Here is a 23,437-nt window from a genome sequence, read left to right on the forward strand (position 1 = left end):
GTAACAAACCTGCACGTTGTGCACATGTACCCTAGAACTTAAAGTATAATAATAATAATAATAAATATGTTAGTATAGTTTAGTAAGATATCTTGAAAAAGAGAGACCATAGTCACAAAACTTTTATGAGAGTATGCTGTTATAATTGTTCTGTTTTTATTAGTAATTGTCGTTAATCTCTTTTTGTGCCTAATTTATAAATTAAACTTCATCATAAGTATGTATGTATAGGAAAAAAATACAGTAAATACAGGGTTTGGTACTGTTCACAGTTTCAGGCATACACCGGAGTCTTGGAAAGTATCCCTGCAGTTAAGGGGGAAGACTGTTATACTTGATGTCACTAGAGAAGAGTTGGATCAATGGGATGTGTCAAGCAGATTGAGTTATTATTGAGTATGCAAAGATTTTGCTCTGTGAGTAGGCCTTCTGTAGAGTACACTGGGAAGTAAGAGTACTATCGTATTTGATGTTTACATTTCAGAGACATGGTTCCAAGGTCCTTGATAAAGACATCCTATGCATCCTTAAACTGGCAAGAGGTTAGAAGAAGATTTACATACATTTCAAAAAGGCAGATAATTTACAACTGCAAAATTTGTAAAGTGCATCCTATAAGAAAAAAAAGAGTGCAGGGGCCTGTAGGCAATCAGAAACTTGTCTTAAGTTTAGTCAAGGTGAGGGAAAGAAAAAGGCTGTTTGGCTTTATATTTAGGTAACTAAAAAGGAACAGATTTAAAAAATTATAGCTAAATGAATTAAAGTTCAAATTTATACTGGATTACAACCTAGTCATAAGTTCTGAAATAAAATAAACTTGGTTAAAACCTTTCACATCCCAAATTTTAGTGCTCCATGGACTCTTCTACTTTGCTTGAAATTCAACTTCCCTTCCCAGTAACAAATAATAATATATAATTTTATAATGTTTTTATAGTAGGGGTGTAGAAAACAAGATAAACTTATTTATATTCGTGTGTTTCCATTCCAGAAGTATTTGCATTTAAAAGGACCTCACTCAGGGAAGGGACAGATTTTACCACAAAGAAATAAAATAAAATTTTGGAATTTCTGTCTTTGATGATGAAAACTAAAATAAACCTAATTTTCCATCACATGTTTTAAAATACTGAGAAAAAGCAAGAATAACTTACTATTTACTCCATGAAATATTTGCTTCCAGAACATAAGACTGTGAACCAACTAAAATAAGTTTTTTATGAAGACTAACAGTTTGCAAACCAAGATTCACTTTAAAGATTCTCAGTATATTGTGCCACCTATACAAAGCTTTCATTTATAAACTCTAACCAATCTCCACTAGATACCCTCTACAACTGACCCAAGGCACTATACCAAATAAATAACTTTCCACAACTTCTCCCATCTGAGGCACTACTAAGATTCTAGTAAGGGGTTGTTCTCCCTTATTGAAAGAAGTCTAAAATAATTAGTTTTTCTTGATCAGCAGAATTATCTGGTGATCTTTTGGAGGGTAAAAAGTGAACAAATCAAAAGTTTCACAAAATCTCATTAAAATGCACTCACTCTCAAAGCTGAATAGCAACCAATGCACTACCCTGAGACCACTGGATATTCTCTCCAACTGTGAAAGTGACATAGGTACCGCATCAAGTCTAAACTCCAATTCTTTTTCATCAACTTCACAAATGTTATGTTTCTTTTGTTTCTTAAGAATAAGAAAACATTTTTAGTAATCTTTTAATTATATGATTCAAATATATGTAAATAGGAAAACTCTCTGTCTTCATCACTTTTTCAGGTGAGAGTATAAGAGGAAGTCAGCTGGGAGAGGAAAGTGTGGGCTCTAAAACTACATGATTCAAGTGTTGTAAGTAAGTGATGAGTTCAGATGGTCACATCACTCTGGTGTTCCTTTGGGCAACATTTTTATTGTCATCTTTTAAAAAATCTTCTAAACACTGTCAGTTGATCTGAAATGGACTGATATTTAGAATGTTCTGGAGACATGATATTATTGTACAAATGCTTTCTGACATAAGTTTTCATGGGTTCCTCTCAGTTTTTTATGCCTGGACTACACATTCCTCCCCTCATATTGTAAGCCATATATGTATCTCTCTAATTGGCATAATTTCTCAAAGGACAATGTGAAATTGCAGTGACCACTCTGGGGAAATTTTGACATGAACAAGATTGTTTATTTGACAGATCCAATAGAACAAAAAGGGAAAAATCCTCATGAGGAGATTCTCTGTCCTGTATGTCTAATAGAGAAACTACTGTGTATTATACAAAACCTCCTCTTGTATTTTCATGCTTCTGGGATTAAGATGCACTAGATTTTTAATTATATGGCTCTGGGGAATTGTCAAGTATGTGAGTTGTTAAAACTGTCTATAATAATTTGTTCTTGCGTGTATGAAAATAGGTTTTTCTACATTTAAGCATCTCCGATGCTGTGCAGAAAGGAGACAATCTTTGCAATCATAATTTTATATCTACTGGAATCTAGATAAACTTAACTTATTCATTTTTCACTTTTTCTCCTTTTCTGTTTTGCTTAGAAAAAAATGGAAATTAATTGACCATAAATATTTTTTCTAACATTCTATATTGCCATTCTAGGATTATTTTTCAGAGTGTCCATATTTTACAATGAAAGGAAATGATTAACTGTGCTTTATTCACATGTTTTCTCTTGCCAAAATTTTAACAAATCAGGAAAAGCATTCATGTGTATGGGTAATATTGTTAGTCTTTTAGTTGAGAAGAAAACTGGGCTCCATAGAGCTCTGGCATAATCCTGAAGTTTTGATTTTTCAAAATACATAAATATTGAGTTTTGTTTATTTATCTTAGTATATGTATTTATTTATTCTAAAGATGTTTATTTATTTAAAACGGACTCATGTAATTTTAAATGACACTTTAGATAAATTAGCCTGATTTAATTTAACTTTAAGAGAAATATTCTATAATTATGTCCTCAAATTGTCTATGATTACACAAATCTAAAATTGATATAATTGAAATTTTAATAACAGATATAATTTAAAAGGGATGAATCTTGTGAATGCTTACTAATTTTACTACATTGATGTACTAGAATGTTTTATTGATACTACAAATCATAAGAACTTAACATGATTGTGTAAGTTTGCAATTTCTAAATATTTAGTCAACATTAAGAATTTATACAGATATTTAATCAAATTAATCAAATTATTTTAGATGCCTAAACAAATCCTAGTTAAGAAAAATATAAAAATATAGTCTCTAAATATAGATTTAAATTACCCCTGTCCTTATAGAATGGAAATAAGGTGTGCAAATACAGTTGAGGGATGTGTATTTATATTTATTTTGCCTGTGATAAAAGTTGTTAAAGTTATATAAAATATGTAATCATAAAGTAATAAAATAGCTAAAATGATCTTAGATTGTTATCTTTGTGTATTTTCTTGAATCTAAAGAAATTAATGGCTAATTTACTTGAAGTTGGTGATTATTATAAAAGAATACTGAGAACTAAAAATACACAAAAAAAACTCACAAATATGATTTTCTTGTTCCTAAAAACGGTTTAAAGTTACTGAATTATTAAGTGTATTATAATATGTAATTATTTTTAATATACTGATAAAGCTAAAAGTCTTAAAGATAAAGTTGTAATGTAGTCATCTATTTGTATATTGATGTATATGTGATTGGCTAAATATATATATATATGTAAGAATGTATTAAGCTTACTTCATGTATTTATGACTTGTAAACATATATCAAAATATATTTGAGGGCATACTTTTAGATGTTCTGTGGTATTTGAAGTCTTTTTGCCTGTAATTGTAATGCCTCTAGATGGTGAATTTGAAGGAAATAGTGACTTGTATCAATTTTTACAAGGTTGGACTCAACGTAAACTGATATATTAATAAAGAAAATGGTTTATTCGTCTTTACTGAAATTTATACAATACACAGAATTAAAATATGGCTTTCTTAAAATGACCAAATTAGGTTATATCAAGACAAGATAGGTTACAAATACTTTGTTAATTCTCTAACTTTTTGGAAAACTTCTGAATCACTTTAATAAAAAGTTCCTATTCCTAATTCGTTTAAACTGAAGATTCTTAAATTTTTCTTAATTATTGTTACATATCAAAAAATATAATCTTAATTAGTATGAGACAAAAGTCAGGGGAGGGCCTCTCTTTGATTCTTGCCATAGGCCTCACAATTTTTAATGATGGAACCGCCTAGAGATTTGAAATTATTTTCATTTATTTTTATTTATTCTATTTTTAAGTAGTTTGCTTGTGTAAGAGATTAGAAATCTCTCAGAGATTTAAACATACCCAAAAGACAATAGCATTTCATTATGATCTGTAAGCAAAAACAGTGGCATAATCACAACTGTATTGAGAAGCTTTAGGCAGCCTGTAAATTATAACATTAATAAAACATAAGAAGACCAGGAACAAAATGATTTTTCAAATTTTTTTACCTTCCCATATTATAAATGTAAGAAATAAATACAAATTTCCAAGTAGACTGCTGGGAATTTGTTTAAGAAGTTATATTTAAACTATGCAAACTACATATTTTGAATATTGAAGAATCTGTAACCTACACATTTCTAACTTTTTAAAAAAATCAGACAATTATGAGCTAAAGAGAAAAATGAAACGCAACTATATAAATTTACCTTACCTCTTTTGTGCCTTCACATGGGAATGAACATGAAGAATTATTATCTTCAGGAGTGTTCACATAGATTGCATCTTCAGTGCAGTTTGCAGTCAGAAAGAAATAGGCATCAATAACCCCTTGGCACTTTTCACCTTCAGATCCTTTAAAAAAAAAAAGAGAGAGAGAGAGAGAGATAAAATTAAATAAACTCTTACATACTTGAATTCACAATGAATTATTAAGGACTGTGGTCAAATTACTTGAAAAGATAAATTTGACAACATCTGTCACAAAATAAGTTCCTATATGTATATGATATTGAATTTGAAGGACACCTCAAAGCCCAACACTCTCATGTTAAACATGGACTGAGGAATACAGCATCACAAGAAGACACAGCTCCCAGGCCAATTCACTTTTTAAAATAATCAAATGTTGACTAAACTGTAATTAATAATTATAAGAAAGGATAGTAGAACCATAAAAGGAACAATGTCCTATAACGATAATAAAAGCAGAGATTGCAAAAGAGCAGAAGAAAGAAGTGACCTATATTCAAGAGGAAAACTAACATTTTAAGGCCCAGACTAGAATTAACACACAAGGACTTTAAAATGATTATGCTAAATTTGCTGAAAAGTCCACAGGAAAAGAAGAATAAAATAGATAATTAGATAAGGAATTAGGGAATGATAGATTTTGAAATTGTAGGAAAAACTAAACAAAAAATAATTGTAAATATCAGAATTGTAGGGAAAAAGGAGTTAATTAAGCTGGGCTGATAACCTGTTATTGGTCATTAGTAGAGGTAATAAAAGAACATAGGAGACCTGATCCAATCTTTTTGTAATCATGACTACATCTCCTAATAAACAAACACAAAATATTTGTTAGAGGACAGCATTTATCTAAAGAATCTTTTAGCAAAATATCTCTGGCTTTGGATCACTTATAGTAAACAAATCTAAACTCTAGGGACTTGCAAGACATCATTTCTTAGAAAATATCACGTAAACTGTGCATTTTACAACTGAGTTATAAATTAGAGATGATTCATTAGAGATGATGCTCCCTATCATGTGAATATCTCACCAAGAAATCTCACATATTACTGGAAAAAAACAAGGAGCTAGTAACCAACCACAATATCCCAAAGCTCTTCAATCATACGTATGTAATTTGACTGTTTATAATTTTAAGATTTCAGACAATTATGGCTATATTAATAAAACAATAAATGGATGAGATTATAAGAAGATCAGACACAAGAGAAGAAAAGATCAGTAAATTTAATGATAGGTCAATAAAAATTCTACCTGCAACATTCTGAGAGTAATTAACTCAAACAGGATTATGCTAGCTCCATATAATAAATTGATATGTGTCCCTCCCTCTGTGTTTTTGTGCAAATCTATATAGATTAGAATGAATATCGAAAATTTGGAGAACTTTAATAGAAGGCCATATATTTCAAGCATGTTTTTTTGTGGGCAGATTTTTAAAACTATTTTATTCAGTTAATTAAAAATTGTAGGATTATTTAGAATTGAAATTTATGATTTGGTCAGTTTTTCCAATTAGTATTTCTTTAGAAATTTATCCATTTCATTTACATTGTCCAATTTATTAGCATAAAGTTTTTCATAATGATATATCTGACTAAACATTTGGATTTAACTCTTAAATTTTTCCCTCTGCCTCCCAAAGCCTCAAAAAAGAGCTAATGAAAACAACAACAACAACAAAATAAAATGAACGTTTTAACCCACGAAAAAGAGCGAGAAGATGAAAAAATGACACACTGACTAAATTAGCAGAAAGACTACAGCCAAAACACAAGTGAGAGGACATAATCATGAAAAAAATATTGGCTTAGCAGAAATACTGAAATGCTCAGGGTTTAAACAGCATCTGAGAATCTGATACTAAGGTGGGCTCTGGAAACAAGATTAGCTGACACTCAGAGCCTCTCTCCCAACTCAGCGATCCAGATTATTCTTCTAACCCCTCACTTAGCTTTACAAACAATTTCTGAGGTTTATTTTCAGGAGTTAAAGAATCTCAGGGGCTCCTGTCTTAAGGATACCAAGCTCCTTGAAGGTCCCCTAATGAAAGCCTAGTTGCCAACCTGCAACCCTCTCATAGAGCTCCAGTCATCACGGCCCATCCCTGTATGGTCAGTTTCCAGTCAGCCTTCTTAGTTCCTCACCGTTAAATATGATCACTCCACATTTGGTAGAAAGACTCCAAACGAGAGAGAACAAATCTTCATAAACAGCATTTACAGAAAACTGAGACCCTACGCAAAACAGAAGAAAATTAAAACAAACAAAACTATAACATTTTGAGAGAGAGAAGAAAAGCCATTTTACCCTTATTGGGAAAAAACAAAAAAACAAACAAAACAAAAAAACAAACAAACAAAAAAACAGAATATCACAAATGATGTTACAAATGTATACAATTTAAAGGATGGAAAAATGCCCTAGATTATAAAATTATAGCAAAACAAATTAAAAATTCAAACTCATTTTGAGATATTCAAGTGGGGGAATGAAGTAGAAAATAAAGCAATACAAAAACAAATAGCAAAGGGAAAAGAAATTATGAGAAAATGAGAGGATCGATTTAGGAGATGTGATATTCAATTGGTGGAATTGGGGCTACAGAAAAAAAAAAAAAAAAAAAAAAAAAAAAACAGGAAAAAGGACTTTTTAGGGGAAAAAATACAGAAACTACCTAAAAATGAAAAGCTTCCAAATAGAAGAGTTTAACAAGAGACAACAAGAACATACTATGTAAAAGTCTCAACATGGTGAAATTTCAGAACACTGATCAGCAAACATAGAAAAGTGTTCCACAGAAATAAACACAAATTATATATAATCACAAGGCTGTCTATTATACACATGATTCTACACAGTTGCATGCCTTTCTTTCACCTTATGTATCTCAGTCCTAGATGAGTTCTACATTCATTTCCATATCTATGTTTATTCTTTTTCTTAATAACCAATGATACCAGCTATAAAATTATACGTAAATTATTTAGCATGTGGATGTATTCCCAATGATCGGAAGGTTAGGTCAAATGGCATAGAATTTGTAGTATTGACAGATATTGCAAAATTATCCCACTTAGATATTATAGTGATTTTACATTATTGCCAGCAATGGATAGTCATTAACTTGTCCAACTCTAAAATTTTTGCCAGGCTAAGAGGAGAAAAATTTATATACTTAAAATGTTTTTAAAATTAGACCTCTTCAAGGAGAACTACAAACCACTGCTCAATGAAATAAAAGAGGACACAAACAAATGGAAGAACATTCCATGCTCATGGATAGGAAGACTCAATATCGTGAAAATGGCCATACTGTTCAAGGTAATTTATAGATTCAATGCCATCCCCATTAAGCTACCAATGACTTTCTTCACAGAATTGGAAAAGACTACTTTAAAGTTCATATGGAACCAAGAAAGAGCCCGCATTGCCAAGACAGTCCTAAGCCAAAAGAACAAAGCTGGAGGCATCATGCTACCTGACTTCAAACTATGTTACAAGGCTACAGTAACCAAAGCAGCATGGTACTGGTACCAAAACAGAGATATAGACCAATGGAACAGAACAGAGCCCTCAGAAATAATACCACACATCTACAACCATTTGATCTTTGACAAACCTGACAAAAACAAGAAATGGGGAAAGGATTCCTTATTTAATAAATGGTGCTGGGAAAACTGGCTAGCAATATGTAGAAAGCTGAAACTGGATCCCTTCCTTACACTTTATACAAAAATTAATTCAAGATGGATTAGAGACTTAAATGTTAGACTTAAGACCATAAAAACCCTAGAAGAAAACCTAGGCAAAACCCTTCAGGACATAGGCATGGGCAAGGACTTCACGTCTAAAACACCAAAAACCATGGCAACAAAAGCCAAAATTGACAAATGGGATCTAATTAAATTAAAGAGCTTCTGCACAGCAAAGGAAACTACCATCAGAGTGAACAGGCAACCTACAGAATGGGAGAAAATTTTAAAGGGCTAATATCAAGAACCTACAAAGAACTCAAACAAATTTACAAGAAAAAAACAAACAACCCCATCAAAAACTGGGCAAAGGATATGAACAGACACTTCTCAAAAGAAGATATTTATGCAGCCAACAGACACATGAAAAAATGCTCATAATCACTGGCCATCAGAGAAATACAAATCAAAACCACAATGAGATACCATCTCACACCAGTTAGAATGGCGATCATTAAAAAGTCAGGAAACAACAGATGCTGGAGAGGATGTGGAGAAATAGGAACACTTTTACACTGTTGGTGGGACTCTAGTAAACTAGTTCAACCATTGTGGAAGACAGTGTGGCAATTCCTCAAGGATCTAGAACTAGAAATATCATTTGACCCAGCCATCCCATTACTGGGGATATACACAAAGGATTATACATCATGCTGCTATAAAGACACATGCAAAGCATGTTTATTGTGGCACTATTCAAAATAGCAAAGACTTGAAACCAACCCAAATGTCCATCAATGACAGACTGGATTAAGAAAATGTGGCACATATACACCATGGAATACTATGCAGCCATAGAAAAGGATGAGTTCATGTCCTTTGTAGGGACATGGATGCAGCTGGAAACCATCATTCTCAGCAAACTATAGCAAGAACAGAAAACCAAACACCGCATGTTCTCACTCACAGGTGGGAATTGAACAATGAGAACACTTGGACACAGGAAGGGGAACATCACACACCAGGGCCTGTTGTGGGGTGGGGTGACGGGGGAGGGATAGCATTAGGAGATATACCTAATGTAAATGACGAGTTAATGGGTGCAGCACACCAACATGGCACATGTATAAATATGTAACAAACCTGCATGTTGTGCACATGTACCCTAGAATTTAAAGTATAATAAATAAATAAATAGATAAACAAATACATAAATAAATAGCTTTGATGGCATTATGAATAGAGTTTAGCATTTTCCCCACACATTTAGGGATAATCTCTATGTCTTCATATGTAAACTGTATGTTTATATTACTGACTTACCTATCAGGTTTTTCAGTTTTTGCTTCTTAATTTCTAAGTTATTGATATATTATTGATCCTAATCTCTCTTTTGTGAGTAAAATCTCTGTGCGGTGTTTCTTTTGCATTTTGATTTTTATGTCTTTCATAAGCAGATATTTTTACTTGTCTTGTAGTAAAATTCACAAGTCTTTTCTTTCTGACATCAACATTTTTTAGTATTAGCTATAAACATCTTCCCCATCCATTTTATTTTTCGTTTTTATCTTTTAATTTTTGTGGGTAAATATTAGGTGTATATATTTATGGGTTACCTGGGATATTTTGCTACAAGCATACATTTTGAATGCATAGCAATCACCTCAGGGAAAATAGTGTATCCATGACTTCGAGCATTTATTCTTTCTTTGTGTTACAGATAATCCAATTATATTCTTTTAATTACTTAAAAATGTATGGTAAATTATTGTTGACTGTAGTCACCCTATGGTTCTATCAGATACTAGATCTTATTAATTCTATCTAATTATATTTTTGTACTCATTAACTATCCTCACTTCCATCCACCTCACTATCCTTCCAAACCTCTGGTAACCATCATTCTACTCTCTATCTCTATGAGTTCCATTTTATTTTTTAAATTCTAAGCTCTTACAAATATGTGAGAATATGTGAATTTATCTTTCTGTGTCTGGCTTCTTTCACTTAACATAATGACCTCTGGTTCCATCCATGTTGTTGCAAATAACAGGATCTCATGATACGTACATATATATGTGTGTGTGTGTGTGTGTGTGTGTGTGTGTGTATTTAGTATTCCATTGGGTAAATATACCACATTTCCTTTACCCATTCATCCGTTGATGGACACTCAGGTTGCTTCAAAATCTTGGCTATTGTGAATAGTGCTGAAGTAAACATGGGAGTGCAGACATCTCTTTAATATACTTATCCCCTTTCATTTGAGTATATACCTAGCAGTGAGATTGCAGGATCATATGGCAGTTCTACTTTTAATATTTTTGGGAACCTCCAAACTGTTTTCCACAGTGATTTTACTAATTTACATTCCCACCAACAGTGTACAAGGGTTCCCTTTCCTATACATTCTTGCTAGCATTTTTTATTGCCTGTCCTTTGCACTGGGGTGAGATGACATCTCATTTTAGTTTTGGTTTGCATTTCTCTGATGATCAATAATATTGAGCACATTTTCATATGCCTGTTTGTTATTCGCATGTCTTCTTTTGAGAAACATCTATTTAGATCTTTTTCCCATTTCTAAAATTCATATTATTATTTTATTCCTGTAAAGTTATTTGAGCTCCTTTTGTATCCTCATTATTAATCCCTTGTCAGATAGATAGTCTGCAAATATGATCTCCCTTTCTGTGAGTTTCGTCTTTGTTGATTGTTTCCTTTCCTCTACAGAAGCATTTTAACTTGGCGTGAGCTCATTTGTCTATTTTTGGTTTGATTACTGGTGCTTCTGGGGTTTTACTCAAGAAATCTTTGCCTAGTCCAATATGCTGGAGAGTTTCCCCAATGTTTTCTTTTAGTAGTTTCATAGTTTGAGGTCTTAGATGTAAGTCTTTAATCCATTTCGATTTGCTTTTTGTGTACCATGGGAGATATGGATTTAGTTTCATTCTTCCCCCATCCAGATTTACAAAGCATTTCTCCAACATTCTCTAATATTTTTATACTTTCTGTTTTATATATTAAAACTTTCATCTATTTCAGTGTAATCCAGAGAATGTTTAAAGGTATATACAAGTTGATTTTTTTTTTTTTCAGATGGCTATTCATTTGTTCCATGTTAATTATTAAATAGTGCCTACTTATTCTAATAATCTGAGGGGGCAGTTTTATTATATGTTATGTCTTTTTTAATGTCTTGGATTCATTTTGAGACTTTGTATTTTGTCATATTTGACTACCAATGCAGTGGTGCGATGCTTTTCATTAATGAAGCTATGTAATCTACTTTAATACATGGCAGACCTCATTCTATACCCCACTTGTCCACACGATGTGCTTTTGCAGAGTACACTTGACTTTATTCGTCTTTATTTCCACGTGAACATTAAGAAATAAGATGTCAATTTCATAGGAAACAAAGATAACATCTTTTTTTGTTAAAATCTCAATAAACCTATAACATAATATGAAGAGTTGAAATCTTTAAAAGTTGTATCTCCAGTATAATAAAAGTTTTTTAGGGGGAAGGTTATTATTATTTTAAATTTACAGATGAAATTGTATGTATTTACCATATACAACATGATATTTTGAAGTATATATACATTGCAGAATGATCAAATCTAGCTAATTAACATATGCATTACCTCATATAGTTATCATGTTTGTGGTAAGAACACTTTTGAAATTATAAAACTCACTGGCAAAAGTAAACACATTGTAAAATTCAGAATATTCAAATACTGCATGGTAGTGTGTATATTACTAAATATAATTAGTATGAAGGTTAAAAGAAAAAACTATTAAGAATAATAGTAGCTACAGCATAATATATCTTTAGGATTTTCTTTCAGATTATGTATGCATGCACCTATACTACAGCAATATCAAAAGTTTTCTCCATGTAGAGGTTGCAAGTTTTTGTTAATTTTAGTCCTATGCATTTAAATATTTTAATTCTTGTTTGTAAGAAATATTTTCTTCCTTATTATTTAATTAGCTTTGTTCTGTTTATGAAAGTTACTTATTTCTAATTAATGATTTAATTAAGAGAATTCTCTTTCAAAGCATGTAAAAATGCTTTAAAAACTTTCTATAAGTGATATGAATGAAAAGCACTAAACCACTTTTTTTAATACTCAGCTTTTTAAAAAATCTTCAATTAAAGATTAAAACCAAAAATTAAAACTAAAGTCCCTAAAATACTTAATATATATATAAATAGCAGACATTTGACAAAAGAAGACTTGAAGGTAGAACAATATACAAAGAAAAAATGGATTTTGATAAGGATTGCTTTGTTGGTATAGCACTTCTTATTTTCACAAAAATTGCTTAAAATTTAAAAAGTAATGTATAATGCATAGATTATAATTAACATACTGGAAGGTCTTCTACAAGAAGATCTATTATTTTGTAAGGGAAATATAAAACTTTCAAAGTAAATTTTTTTTGCAATATCAACTTGCAAATGCAACAATTACTATTTGCTTAGAAAAAAGTTTACTAGTGCATGTTAAGTGTTTTAACTCTGTATGTTTATCTTAGATAAGCACACTGAAATAATGACATGTTTCAAGAAGAAAGAGAATTAAAAGAATTTCTGTCTTATTTTCTTTTTTTTAGCTAGAATTGTATCTTTTCTTAAGCATTATTCATATTGTCTTACTTCACTTCACAACTCTTTATCCACTCTGTCAGTAGCTCCTTTCCTCAAACCTAATAATACACATAATGAACATAGATGATGATTTCGAAAAGAAACAGTGCATGTCAGCTCTTTCTCAAGATGTGCACTGTCAACCAATTGTCCTTGAAGGGTCTTCTTCTAATTAATTACCATCCCTTCTCTGTAGAGCAATCATATTGGCAAGAATTGATTGGGCGTGTAAGACACTTCGTTTAGTTGTTAGAGAAATCCCTTAATTAAAATAATTTTCCTGCTGGTAAAATTAATGCACCCCATGCAAACTCACCAGCATAATTTTAAAGTTCCTCTTCAATTACATTTTATATTTTATGAGGAAAAATGTAAAAGAAGATCTTAATGGCAATTACCAAAATAAACAAGATGGAATTTTGCAATACATAAAATGTATAATTCTATTTACATATTTATTTTCATTTATTTTAACTTCTATTTTGTTTTGAAAACTTGAGAAGTTTCACTGCTGAATCTTCATATTGAAATTCAAAATAAGTTTAAGTGTTTTACTTAAACATTCATTCAGCCTGTGCATTATCACACTGCTTCTTTTCCACTGGACAGCCCAACTCATTTAGATTCTCACATGTAGGGGTCGCAAAATTTTTATTTTTGTTATAATTAGCTATATTCAGTAAGTTCTGTCCCGTAATTAAGGAAGAAATAATGATGAAATATGCATACATTGTTTTGAAGATAATTGCTTTTTGCTAAGCTATCCATGAGTAATTTTAACTTTGTATTACACCACTCATTTTCTAAAACATACATTTGTTATTGTACTGCCATTAATAAAGTTGACTATATTTGCTCAAAGCTGATTTATCCATGAGTAATTTGACTTGCTATTATTCATTCCATTTTCCCTCAAAAATACTTTTGCTATTTCATCATTGTGAATATGTTCTCTGTCGCAATTTTTTGTTCCCAAAAGAAGTTTAATATTTAAAAATAACCAAACAGATGAAAGCATTATTCCTACTATGAGACAAAGGAAAATCAAGTTCAAAAATGGTGCAGGCACTGAAGTATGTGAACAAATTTGGTTGTAACAGTAGATAGCATTTCTCAATGTGCACATGAAAAGCATTTAGGGATCCTCAAAAAATACTCTGTGTCCATCTCACTACAATTCTAATTTGATTGTTCTGTAGTGGGAGTTCACCATTAGTATGTTTCAAAAGCTCTCAGATGATTCTAATATGTGGTCAGAGTTTAAAAACAACTGAACTGACACAGTCCCTAAATAGTCCTGAAGTTAATTCCTCTAACCTCAACTATTCTTATTTCTTTGTTTTGTCTGATTGTGTCATTTATAAAATAGTAAGTATTCATAACAGAGTCTCTGAAAGTTCCTTTTACCATCAACATAGTATTATCAACAATGCTTTGCTCTCTTCTACCACTTTTGGTCTTCAGTGTGATCTGATTAATGAACTGATAACTATTTCTGTCACTAAAGGTTGTTAACGCTACAGTGTACTATTTTATGAGCATGGTGAAACAAATAATCGTGTTTTCTGTTTAAAAGGCTAATTGTTAGTTTACTTCAACACTGTTGTGATGTAATGCAATGTTAGAAATTCAGCTGCTGTCGGTTAGCTGTTACTCGAAACATCAAACTATTAATTTGCTGGTTGTTTGTAAATTGAAGTGCCAAAATATCATTGTCAGAGGAAATATTCTTTAAAAGAATGAAAATATCATATAGTCTTAAGAATGTAAATCTAATTTGCATCATCTAAGTTAAATACTATTAAACATGTAATCAAAGAATGAAAATTATGTTCATCAAAAAAATTGAGATAGAAATTGAAATTCTATAAAACAAAAACATACATGTGAATATAAGTATTGAAATGATTTCATTTCAAGTATGTAAGACAGAAAACTAGGCGTCCTGTTGACACCTTCACACTTGCTATTTCCAATTCATAAACAAGATCTTCCATTTATTTCAAGCTTCCAGCATTATGACTCACATTATTACTCCAACCAATGCCCTAGCTTTTTTTCTTCTCTTCCATGTATTTCTCTACTTGCTATAAAATTATCGAATGCGTCAAAAGCTATAGTAATTTTCTATTCCTTTTAGATAGAAATAAAAATATTTAACCCAGCATTTTAGTTTGGCTTTATCCCCTCCATGGAATTGTTATTAGTCTTTACTCACAGCCCCAGACAGGGCTTCAAAGACGCCACTTCTTCTAATATAATGTCTTTACAAATACAATTCCCTCAACCTAGAATCCTCTCTTTTCCAGCTTCTCTGCCATGACATTATTCTCTATATCTCTCTTCAGGGGTCATTTTCTTAGGGAAACCTTTTCTGACAACGCAACTCAATCTCTCAATTGCCCAGGTTTTTTTTTTTTTTTTTTTTCTAAACAGACTTATTGCTTATAAGCATTCATGGAATGCTACTTGTTTTCATAAGAGCATTTTGATTTTAAATAAAATTACATAGTTATCACTGTATTTGTCCACTAACCACTCCCTTCCAACAAATGGATTTATGAAAGTAGGAAATAGCTCTAGTTTACTTCACTATTATAGATCTTGCACCAAGTAGATTTCCTAGGATATAGTTGGTGTTAAACACGTCAGTTAAAGGAATACATCGGAAAATAAGAGTATTTATTTTATTTTTACTTTATATTGTGTTTTGAGATATAAAATACTTTGTGTGTTTAGAAAGTGAATACTTGACTAGTAAATTTTGAAATAATTCAAGCAGATTTAAAAAAAAAATTACATAAATTTGTTACCTGTAAATCCCAATTGCCACACATATTCAAAATGAACAGGACCTTTATCTTGGCAAATACCATGGAAGGTGATTCCATAGTAGCAGGGGTGTAGATGAATCAGGTGAACATTCTTCAAAAACCAAAATGGATTTTTTGTGCACCCTGGAATGCATACATACTACAAAAAGGAAACAAGGAAAAATGGTAAATACCTTTTTGAAATATATATATATATATATATAAAAAACATAAACAGCTAATTTTCAAAACCAGTGATTATAGAAAGCTTTATGTGACACACTTTTTATACTTCTCTTTATTTATTCTATTTCTTTATCTTTTCTCTCTGTACCATCTTTTGTCATTCCTGTTCAAAAGCCTATATGATAATCTTTTAGCTTTGACTCACTCTCAGTATACAACAGTCCCTAATCTTCTGTTTGATGGGCTATAATACATCTTTCCCCACACAAATTAAAAATACCTATGATATAAATCAAGAGATACACCATTTAAAACACTTATAACAGTAGAATTAGCACAATAAAATGTCATGGTAGTGTTCAAATTAGACTTTTGCTATCATTTGAAAATAGTTTAAGATAATAATATGATTTGTTTATGTAATCTCCAGCATCTTCAAATACAAAAATCATATATAGTTATATCCACAACTGAACTAACTAAATGCAAACCATTTTAGGTCACATTGAGGTCATCACTAAGTTTTAGTACATGTTACACTACTTAGGTATTAGGAAGATATCAACCAGCATGAAATCTGAGCCCTAGAGACAAACTAGGGCTATGCATTCTCTTTAGAGCATACCCCTCAATTATTTCTACTTCTCCACATTTTTGATTAACAAATCTCCTTTGAATTAGGTAGAGAAAAGCACAGCTGAGACATGCAGTACAAGGAATCTAACAGTTCCATTAATGAAATTACTACACTAAGTAAGCATTGTTCTGTTTCAAGTCATGGTGGTCTACCTGGATTTGCAATCACAATTTCCTAATTGCACAACAACCCTAAAGTATGAGTCAACACTAAAGGTGAGGTTAAAAAAAAAAAAAAAAAAAAAAAAAGCCAGGCACGGTGCCTCATCCCTGTAATCCTAGCACTTTGGGAGGCTGAGGCAGGTGGATTACCTGAGGTCAGGAGTTCAAGACCATCCTGGCCAACATGCTGAAACCCTGTCTCTACTAAAAATACAAAAAATTAGCCAGGTGCAGTGGCACGTGCTTGTAATCCCACCTGCTCTGAAGTCTGAGGCAGGATAATCGCTTGAACCTGGGAGGCAGACATTGCATTGAGCTGAGATCACACCACTTCACTCCAGCCTGGGCTACAGAATAAGACTTTGTCTCAAAAAAAAAAAAAAAAAAAAAAGTAATAATTAAAAAAATAATTATCATTTAGTAATATTAAATGACTACCAAAATAATACAATTGTATGATATATTTCCAAGCTGTGAGCTGATCAAAAGCTTTAACCCATGACTTTTATACTGAGACATCAAATGTTGAACTCTACAAATGGCATTAACCAATCTTCACTGTCAGTGGAGATTGCCTTTATTGGATTCGGGTCCTCATTATGATAGAAAATATGAAGGCCTAATGAATTCTGAATATATGGCTGTACAAAATAAACTTAGCAGAATAGTACATTATTCATATTGATAGGATCCTATAGAGTCATTTCTTCACTTAAACCTTAACAAAACAGTAGACAGTTTTATCTCTCATCCCCCTCTCACCCTTCCCTCTGAGTCCCCTGCATATTGAGTACAGTGTACACTGCTTGGGTGACTGGTCTACCAAAACAAATAAATCACCACTAAAGAACTTATTAATGTAACTAAAAGCCACCTGTACCCCAAAGAGTATTGAAATAAAAATTAAGAAATAATTTAAGAATATCCTCTTCTGGACATTGGCCTAGGAAGACAACTCATGATTGAGATCTCAAAGTAAAAGAAACTAAAACAAAAATAAACAAATAGGACTTGATTAACCTGAAATGCTTCTGCACAGCAAAATAAATAATCAATAAAGTGAACAGACAACCTTCAGATTGGGAGAAAATATTTGCAAAGTATGCATCTAACAGCAGACTAAAATCCAGAATTTACAAGGAATTCAAGCAACTCAACAACTTCAAAATACAACCAAATAACCCAATTAAAAAGTGGACAAACAACATGAATAGGCATTTTTCAAAAAAGACATACAAATAGCCAGCCGACGTTTGAAAAAATGCTCAACATCACCAATCATCAGAGACATGCAAATTAAAACCACAATGGGGCATCATCTTATACCAATCAGAATGGTCATTATTAAAAAGTCAAAAAAAAAAATTGATGTTGGTGAAGATGTAGAGAAATGGAATGCTCATGCACTGTTGATGGGAATGTAAATTAGTACAACCGCTATGGAAAACAGTATGGAAATTTTTCAGATCACAGTTCAAAAACAGAACTGTGATTTGAACCAGCAATCGCACTGCTGGATATCTACCCAAAGGAAAAGAAATCATTATATAAAAAAGATACTAGCACAAGTATGTTTATTGATTCATTATTCATGATAACAAAAATGTGGAATCAACCTAAGTGTCCACCAATTGATGACTGGATAAAGAAAATTATTTATACACACACACACATACATATACATACACACAATGGAATACTGTTTAGCAATAACAAGGAATAAAATCATGTCTTCTATGGCAAAAAAATTAACAAACAGCAACAACAAAAACTAAATTTGAATTAAGCCCTGTCTAAGTTGTTATGTTTTGTCTGAAATTGCTTTTGTTCTTGTTTGTTTGTTTTTTAAACTAAGAATACCAGAAGAAGCAGGATCAAAGATATGAATCCCTGTTTCTGCCACTCAGGAGTTAAGGAATCATTAAAAAATGAGACATTAAATATTCTGTAATAACCTTGAGAGAGAAGGGCCGTTAAGGAGCAATGACAGATGCCAGGAAAAACAACAAAAATAATATGAATCCCTGCTCACAGGGGTGCTGTGGTATTCTTCCTACTACTTTAACCTGAAGACCACATTTGACTTCTGACTTTGCTTAATGAAAAAACAAAGTCCCGAGAATATATTTCAAGGTGTGTCTGAGCAACTTATCTGTCCTTATACCCTTCTATACTGAATAAGGACACTATGAAGATATTATAACTTTAGATAAAGTTTGGATTTAGAGGGAGTTATTTGTGATTGCAGCTCTTAATACCTTTTAAAAATTATTGCAACACCAGGACATTATCCTCTAACATAACAACCTTAATGTTAAGAGCAGTTAATTTAAAAGAGTAATTTATTTAAGCCATATGTAGAGGTGAGGAATATTGTCATATAGGTCTATCTCTGATTTCGACCTCTCATTTATACCTTGTGTGTTCATGTGAGGATGCAGATACACACACACACACACACACACACACACATTTCACAGCACCAACATGAAAATAGATATAGAATATAACTTTTAAAGCAAGTTAATATAAGTAAAGTATGATGGTGAGAAGGAAGAGTGGAGGCACTTTTTGTGTAAAACATTTAACTTAACAGTCTTTTGGAGGAATTAGATGCATCACTGCTGTATTACAACTGAGCCATTAATCTTGAAGCTTCATCAGTATTAACTTTGTTCACTTTCATCATGTTGCTGAGAGGCTCATCATTTCTGCAGAGGTTCGAGAGAAAGGCCCTTTGAGCAGTGTACAAGTTCTTTTTGTATATTTACAAAAGCTTTATTCACTTTCTTAACTTCTAAATCATGCATAATATTTATCTTCTTAAGGTTAGTGGTAACTAGTGTTGCTTTGTTTTTAGTCTTCAAGTGTTTTTTTGGCTTGCTATGTGAAATACATTCCTGGCCTTTGCCCTCTTAATTTGTTCTTGTCCATTGTCTATAATACGCATGTGCAGCTTCTTAAGCTTCAAGTGATGCCATCTATTGAGTGAATAAACTAAATGTTTGTCTTTAAACTGCTCTGACCTTTCTAGAAGCCAAGGGAAAAGGGGAAACATTAAAATATACCACAGCTGTTTTTATTGATTAATTTTATACTGGTAGATCCATTTTGGTTTACTGGATGAACCAGATTTCCAGTTGATATTCCTAAGGGACAACTGTTGTATGGTGGAGAATATTAAACAAATGACAATACTTTGGTAATATTGTTATGAAAAAATATTTACTATATTGACCAGGGGTCTACAAAGTATTTTCTTAAGTTCTATGTTATACAAGTAAGATGATTTTTAAGTAAATCAACTTCCTTTTTTTGATTATGAATTTCAAAAATGCTGCTAATAAAAGAAATTATTTCAAATCCATAGTGAAATGCTCGTTGCCTGCTAAAACACTATTTTTTTTTTTTTAGTTTTTGTAAACTTAAATAAAAAGACAATTAAGTGAGGCAAACGTTATTTGTGTGACCAGATAGGAGTCTTTGTGGAATTCAGTTATTTTAATGTGACCTCTCTTTCAGAATGAAGTTAATTTTCCATAGAATGATGGCCTTCTCTGTTGTTAAGATATCTTAAGTTTCACAGCGACCTCAGGTAATATGGTAATATTAACTTTTCTCATCAATCTTATTTAGAACCAAAGAGATTAAAAAGAAGTTATTTTACATGGAAGTGTTCACTTAGTTTGATTTTTTAATTTATTTCAATTAATATTTGAAATTGATGCTTTAAAATCATCCTTATTTTAAATACTATCTTCAGTTTAATTCGTGGATTAGGTGAAAAATATTTAACAGAAAATTTTCTGTAGTCTGGGAATGTATCGCGAAATTTATACATTTCAAACTTTACCTCTGAAATAGAAGTAGGATTATCTTCATTTAAATAATTTCACTTATTATGGTATGGTGAATTTAAGGTGATCAACTTAACTGTTTGCCAGGGACTTTCCTTTTTTAAAAGCTAAAAGTCTTGTGTCTACTAAATTACTCAGTCCTAGGGAAATTGGGATGGTTGTATTTCCTAAGTGTAGATTATACACTCTAAGCTTTATTTCTGAAATTAAGGAGGATGAGGAGCAGAGCTGTATTTGACATGCCATGAGAGAGAGAAATGATCCCTGTTGCTGTAGGTTTCTAAACTGTGTGTGTGTGTGTGTGTGTCTGTGTGTGTGTGTGTGTGTGTGTGTGTGTGTTGGGTGAGGGGGGATCTAGTTACCATAGCATAACCCAACCTAACACTAACCCATCCTAACCCAAACTAGCTTATCAGAAGTTTCCTCCACCTATAGGTGAGACTAAACTCATTATCAAATGTATTAAATTAGAGCTTATACTGCAAAATGTAGTATATTTATTTCTATAAGAAAATAAAAATTACATTAATTGCAGTAAACAATAGGTGTTTATAAGTTGCTAATAAAAATATACATGAAAAATAACAATGTGTTAATCTATCCTGTACTTGACAGTCCACTCAATGTATAAAAACTGAAAAGACGAATCAATTCAGCATTTCCTCTATTTCTTCTGCTACTGAGTAGGGTGACAAGCATTGGGAATACACAAACATGCCTTTGGAAGCAAACATCTATCTTACTGTTGACAGTGAACTAATTAACTGGTACATATTAGACAACTAAACTTGAACTGACTTTGAACCTCAATAAGCTTGTGAGAGGAGTAATTTTGGTAAGCAAACAGTGAAATTAAGACAAAGATAAAATAGTTTCACAATGACAGTAAAAAGAAACAAGAGAATCAAGAACATTGTCTATAAAAAGTAATCTATTTCTTATATCTCATGTCACATCAGAAATAAGCAAATTTTGCAGTATCAAGTTTTGTGCTTTTTATTTGATTGACAAAAAATACATATTCATAACAATTTCATAACCTTAACCAACTGATTTATCATTTTATATGCCAAATATATTCAATGTTGCTTTCCTTAAGACTTTTCCATTTTATAAAGAAAAACTGATTTTGATTGCTAGTATGAAGAGGATTTTAAAACAACTCTGGATGCTAATTTCTTATTTCAGCAGCAACCTTTCTTAGGAAAGATAATGATTTCCATTAGAAATCCTACTTTTCATTATGTATTAAGCATTGTAAACTTCTCTTTCTTAAAGAAACTGTATCATGAAATTATGGCATATACCTATTATTACAGCATCTAGATTCCCTGGTGATTCTATTTATATTTATTTAAAGCATTTGTTAGTTTTTAGAAACTATACAGAAAAATGAAAATAAATTCCTGTATATACTCAGATATTAGTAGTGGGAAAACCTCACCTCTCTCTCTTTCTTTTTTTTCTTAGTATTTGTATGTGTGGCCATTTTACCATGTATGTGAATTCACTGTTGTTCAAATGGGTTCAAAAGCATTATCTCAATCTATTCATTTCATCATTTTTTTAATAGCCTGGAAAGAATACTTGTATATTCATTTCTATACTTCAGATAAGGAAATAAAAAGTACAGATTTCTTTTCAGCTCACACACTTCAATTCTCACAAGTCTAAGACATAAAACCTTTATACTCAGGTTTCAAATCTCATCAATTATTACTTTATTTTTAAATTTATTCCCTATTCCCCAATAAAAATATTTTCAATGGAAGTTTTAATTGACACACAGAAACTATTATCATTAAAAATTTGAAGTATATAACCTTATAATTCTGAGGTTTTATTGTTTTAATGACACAACCTTCTTGCTTTGACATCACTTATTCACTTATCCTTCTGAAGTACTAATACATTATTAACAGCTTATTTCTAAAACATTGTATTCTACCCAGTTGAAAGAAATGTAATGATCTTTTAAAAAGCAATGATAAATTTACATAAATTAATGTTCAATTTCCACTCATAGTCAAACACTTCTATGGAAAATTAATAAAGTAAAATCAATAACAAATATATTATTTAAATTAATAACTATAATGTTTTATTAATATAACTATATATTAATAAAAATAATGCTAAAAATAGCATTATTTTTCCTCTAGCTCTTCTGGGTAGCACCTAAATTTAGGAACTGTACCAAAAAAATGTAAAATAATACAAAATAAAAAACAAAGCTGGCCTATTTTGGCCCTCTGGGGATCAAGCGAAATCTGATTTTAACAGATAATTCTCAAGCAGTTTGGGAAATTATATGAGATCATTTTCTGGTCTGTTATTATTTTAACATTTTTCCATAAATCACAGTAGTTGCTGACAATTCCATGACCATACCATATTCTAGATAAATGTGAAAATCCAACAAATATTTTCTGAAATACAACTCTTCTCCAGCTGTTATGCTAAAAAGAAACACAAAATTTAATGACAGCATCCTCGATCTCACTGAGCTCACAGTCTAATGTGTGTTTACAGTCATTCCAAGAAATCTCATTTAGTGTAGTCAGTGCTGTGTAGAAGACAGTATTGCAAACAATGGGAATAGAAAGGAAGACGCAGTCGACATAATCACAAATGTTATGAGGTAGTTTCATTCTGGATGAAAGCATGTATTTGGGCTATACATGAAA

The 23,437-nt window shown here is 31.4% G+C and overlaps 1 protein-coding gene and 1 pseudogene across 1 annotated transcript in view; both read right to left on the reverse strand.

Moving 5' to 3' along the window:
* Positions 1-23,437, reverse strand: part of LOC119620186 (protein eyes shut homolog) — a 359,552-nt gene that overhangs the window by 24,926 nt on the left and 311,189 nt on the right. Inside the window, exons 9-10 of the mRNA XM_073006120.1 lie at positions 15,910-16,069; positions 4,698-4,837 (exon numbers count right to left, since the gene is read on the reverse strand). Of these exons, the coding sequence (XP_072862221.1) occupies positions 4,698-4,837; positions 15,910-16,069 (300 nt within the window). The remainder of the gene's footprint in view (positions 1-4,697; positions 4,838-15,909; positions 16,070-23,437) is intronic.
* On the reverse strand, positions 19,523-19,827 carry LOC119620188 (ribosomal biogenesis factor-like; annotated as a pseudogene).

Source organism: Chlorocebus sabaeus, chromosome 17, assembly GCF_047675955.1.
Source record: "Chlorocebus sabaeus isolate Y175 chromosome 17, mChlSab1.0.hap1, whole genome shotgun sequence".
Taxonomy (NCBI): Eukaryota; Metazoa; Chordata; class Mammalia; order Primates; family Cercopithecidae; genus Chlorocebus; species Chlorocebus sabaeus.